Here is a 4,920-nt window from a genome sequence, read left to right on the forward strand (position 1 = left end):
AGTCCAGGCGTGGTACGGTTGAAGTCTGATCGAGAGAATCCAGCTTCCCAAAATCCATCAGCCGCACATAGGGATCGGGACATGATAGATCCCGTTTGGAGGCGTCTCATTATGCAGGATTTCAGGGACGGCACGGTTAGGTTGTGCAGATCTTGCCATTACCAACGACAACGAGTACCTTGAGACGGCGATGGCGGCGCTGGACCTTGGGCGAGCTCCGCTGCTCCTGTTCGACAACGACGGCAAGACGCCCGGCGACGGGACTCAGTCAAGGGACGATGCCACGTTCCTCTTCTACAGCATCCCAAGCAAGCAACTCTACGCAAGAGGGTGGACGAGATGGAGGGCCACCGGTACTGGACCACGCCGCAGGGCTGGCTCGTCATGGCAGCCCGCGGCTCGCCGGCGACATTCCTCTGGGACCCGTTCACCGGCGCAAGGATCAGCCTGACCCCGACCGCGAGGGCTTCCTCCGGGGCGACGGCCCCAAGAGATGCCTCCTGTCCTGCAAGCCCGTCGCCGCTGCCGAACCGAGCTGCCTCGTCCTCGTCGTCGACCTCGCGCTTGCGGAGACGGTCTTCTGGTACTGCCGGCTTGGGGTAGGAGGAGACGACCGCCGGTGGCTGAGGCACGAGAACGAGATCGCGGCGGCCGGCAGCGCGTCCCTTCTCGTCGTGCTCTGGGCCATGGGGAGACTTACGTCCGTGGGTGTTAAGTTCTTCACGAACCTCGTCGACAAGGTAGTGACGCTCGACTTCTTACCGGAACCTCTGTTCACCGTGAGAAGACGTCGCCAGGGGTCGTGCCGAACGTCGCGGCCTCGAATTCGTGCCTCAGCCACCGTTCGTCCCGTCCGAGACGGCAGTGCCAGAGCACCATGCCCGTGAAGCCGACGACGAGGGCGAGGCAGCTTGGGTCCGTGGGCGTACGACGCGACAGCAGGCATCTCTTGCGGCCGTCGCCCTTTAGGAAACCCTCGCGGTCGGGCGGCAGGTTGATCCTTGCGCCGGTGAACGGGTCCCAGAGGAATGTCGCCTGCGAGGCCCGGGCCGCCATGAGCAGCTAGCCCTGCGGCGTGGTCCAGTAGCGGTGATCCCTCATCTCGTCCACCCTCGTGTGCAGCACCTGCTTCTCGGGGATGCTGTAGAAGGAGAACGTGGCGTCGCTTGCCTGAGTCCCGTCGACGGCCGTCTTGCCGTCGTGGTCGAACAGGAGCAGCGGAGCATGCCCAAGATCCAGCGGAGATGCGTGCGCCGCCGCCATCGTCGTCTCCATGCGGTGGTCACTCGACGCGTGATATTGATCTACACGACTCGGTTGTGCCGTCCCTCAACCAGCAGAATTATAAATATGTAAGCAAGATTTGCTAGATGTGGTTGTGTAGGACTTTCTGCGTACATTATTCCGGTGATGTCTGAGGTTGGTGCATGTACCACACGTAACGGTACAAGACGACTCCACGGCCACGGGATTAGGGCAAAGCTTAGATCAAATTTATAAAACATTACCGACATTTATGATACGGATAACTAGATTTATCACATCAATTTTTGGGGAGATGTCAGTTAGGTCTATCAACTTTGAAAGTGTATTTTTTTTTCCATAAACTTTTAAGTCATTCACCGCAGGTCCATACCCCTTCATGTAGGTAGCTACTGATGATGGCATGTTGATTGGGCATCTCCTCTCTGATCCCTCTCTTCATCTTCATCTCTTCTCATGGTCTTTGGCTAGGGCATTTCATCAAGCATGTTGTGGCACCCTGCCACCGTCCCTCGCCACCCCAAGCTACGCACATAAGCACACCAGAGTCTCAGTCGAGCACCACAGCGCCGACAATCTTCATTTTTCGGCCACTCCAGCTCGCCCAGCCTCACCAGTTTCTCCACCTGAGAAGCAAACCCGTCGGCTGATTTCTCCGGCTGTGCTTCACCAAAATCAAATCGCTACACTTGAAGCTCCTCCACCTCCTCCACTACACCACCGACCCCTCTTCTTCGAGCTTCGTCCGCCACCCAATGGAGAATCGCAAGTTTTGCACCCGCAAGTTACTACAAGCCGCCGCCGTCCACGTTGGCAGGACATCTCTGGCCGCGTCCACCCCAACTAACTGCGCAAATTGAATCTTGGTGAGCTTCTAGTGCCCATGCTGGCATGTTTCATCGAAGTTCACTAGCCTCCTTGTTGGAAAAGCCACGATAAAATGTCTGAGAACAATGAGGGGAGAGAGACGAGACAGGAGATGCCCAGTCAGCATACCGCATCATCAGTAACTGCCAACATAGAGGGCAATGAACCTACGGTGAACGACTTAAAAAGTTTATGGACCAAAAAATGCACTTTTAGAGTTGATGGACCTAAATGATACCTCCTCACAAGTTGATGGACCTCTGGTGCATTTTACTCATGTAGTTTGATGATAATACATGCTTACTTGGTGTTATACGACATTCATGTTGATACTTATACAGGTGCACACTACTATATAAAAAATGATTTTCTAAGGTAGTTATATGCCCGGACGCCTATAAAGATAGCAGGATTAGCTCCTCAGTTAGACCTTCTCTAACAAGGACACCTCAGTTAGCCCATAGGAGTCCAGCTCACCAATTTGCTTATATGGAAGAGAGAAGATAGAAGTAGAGAGCGCACTATCTCTTCTTCAAGAGTTAGCTCATAGAGAGAAAGTGGGTTCCATACTTTATAGATGCAATTAACTATTTTTAGCGGTCGAAATCAAAGTAATTAAATAATTACTGAAATCAATCAAAGTAATATAATTCAAATGTCCATCGATATAAACTAATCCACACGTATTTATTGTAACATGTCTAAATCAAAATATTATAATTGACTCTTCTATCTCCCAAAACTCCATCAGCATTGGCGTTGTGTAAGATATTATTTATTGAAATCAACCCAAATACTATAATCCACCCTTTCTGTATCCCAAAACTCTGCTGATTCTTTAGACCCTAGTTCATGAGACCAAATGCTCTTGCCATCTTTGGCCACCGGCGTTATGCCCACCCCAGACGTTGGTACGAAAGCCAGCTCGCCGTCGCGCGATCAACAATGTCAACTTGGACAGTCTCGGGCCACTCATAGAGTCTCGGGAAGAAGACCTTGTTTTTCATCCACTTGACCTTGGTCTTCCTCATCAACGTGGTGAGCGTGCCGGTGAACAAGGCTCGCCCTCTGAGGGTCTCCACCTCCTCCCACTCCATCTCTTGCTCGTTGAGCTTGACGACGTGCACCGGCGCCCCACGCCGGCCAAAGAGGACGGCCATGAGTTCGCCTTCGTCAGACTCGAACAGTTATCTGTCTTCACACTGTAAACCGAAGGCCGTGGGCTTGTCAAGGATCTCAAAATACCCATCGTCGCGGTGCCTGGACTCGTCGTACACAGCCAGTTTCCCGTCATCGAACAACACGTACAGCAAGCCGCCATGGAGGACCGGGTTGGTGTTCGGCGACGATTCGAGCATCTTGGCGTCGGGGCCGAGCAGTGCCGGGTAGTCCCAGTCGTTCCACTCGCCGTCGTCGTCCCTGACGGCGAGGGCGGTTCGGGGCAGGCCAATAATCGTGTGGACGCCGAACATCCTGTCCGCACCGTCGTAGACGACGAAGTGGACGGCGACGGGCTAAAATAAAGCATTGTAACATAACAGCCATAAAAGGTAGCCCTCATTAACCACGCTCTTATCAGATAAGCTAACAGATCTAGCCAATGTCTTAATAAGTGTATTGAACTCAGACAAGGTAACATGAATGAGAGAGCATTGGCATCAATCTACTAACTTAAAAGATTAGAACATAGCAATAAGGACCAACCGATGTTGACTGTACACAAGCCAGATACATTAACAAATCTTAATTAATGTCTTGATAAGTTATTGAACTTAGACAAGGCAATATAAATGAGAGGGCATTAACCTCAATCTGACAATATAAAAGACTAGAGCAAAATCATCAAAGAACTCTTTCCACCGCTTGCAAGTCAACTAAGGTAACAAAGTCTAATCAATGTCATGTCCGTGGAATTGAACTTAGACAAGGTAACATGGTGAGAGGGTATTAACTTCAACCCGTTAGTTTGAACGGACAGGTTCGCGGCAGCAAGGCCTCGCATGCGCCCCTATCAGCTCAATGATGTCATCATACTTCCATGAGATATGGATAAGATCCGACCGAAGCATCAGCTCTCAATGTTAGCATGCTATGTCAGAGGCCTAATGGTTAGCAATACGATGGGCAGGGTATAGATCTATTAGACCTAGCATATATAAAGCAGTAAAAGCATGCAGAGTCTACCAGCCAATACGATCTAATAACTGTGAACGTTTAAATAAGGCAAGGGAACTGATGAAGACAACCTAACCAGATCTAAGCCATTCGATAACTTGAGCAATGTCAAAAACAAGCAGAATATTGGACAAAGCCTAGAAAGTTCTACTTGCAATCTAAGATAACTTGATAACTTGCCACACAACAATATCAGAATATAAGACTTAACTTAGAAAGTTCTGATAGAGGTCGTAATGACCGGGTGACGGTACTTACAAGCTCGCTCGAGATCGAAGCTGATGCAGCCTTGCGTGCTAGAAGGAACTTGTCGAATCTACTCTACTCATAGTCCTAGGGTTTTAGCGACATAGCACCGAAAGGTTGTATTGATTAATTGATTGTCTATTATAATGGCCAGGGGGTACATTTTTATACCCTGGACTAATGACTCCTAGTTGAGCTGTACCAAAACTTGCCTAACAATAAATATCTAAACAATAGGAAATACTAAGATACATGGACTCTAATTTCTCTTATGTAGAATCCTTGCTAATGAAGATTCCTTCGACCTGTCTGCAAAAAGGTCGATCTGCATGCGTGATTAACCAGACTTCCTCCAACGATGTGGCATGC

General features: G+C 49.9%; 1 protein-coding gene across 1 annotated transcript; it reads right to left on the reverse strand.

Moving 5' to 3' along the window:
- Window positions 1-2,901: 2,901 nt before the first annotated feature.
- LOC140221895 (uncharacterized) lies at window positions 2,902-3,681 on the reverse strand. The gene is given in 2 exon segments (XM_072291848.1): window positions 2,902-3,069; window positions 3,072-3,681. Coding segments are annotated over 2 exon segments (699 nt in total). The 5' UTR covers window positions 3,603-3,681.
- Window positions 3,682-4,920: the final 1,239 nt, after the last annotated feature.

Source organism: Setaria viridis, chromosome 2 (assembly GCF_005286985.2).
Source record: "Setaria viridis chromosome 2, Setaria_viridis_v4.0, whole genome shotgun sequence".
Taxonomy (NCBI): domain Eukaryota; kingdom Viridiplantae; phylum Streptophyta; class Magnoliopsida; order Poales; family Poaceae; genus Setaria; species Setaria viridis.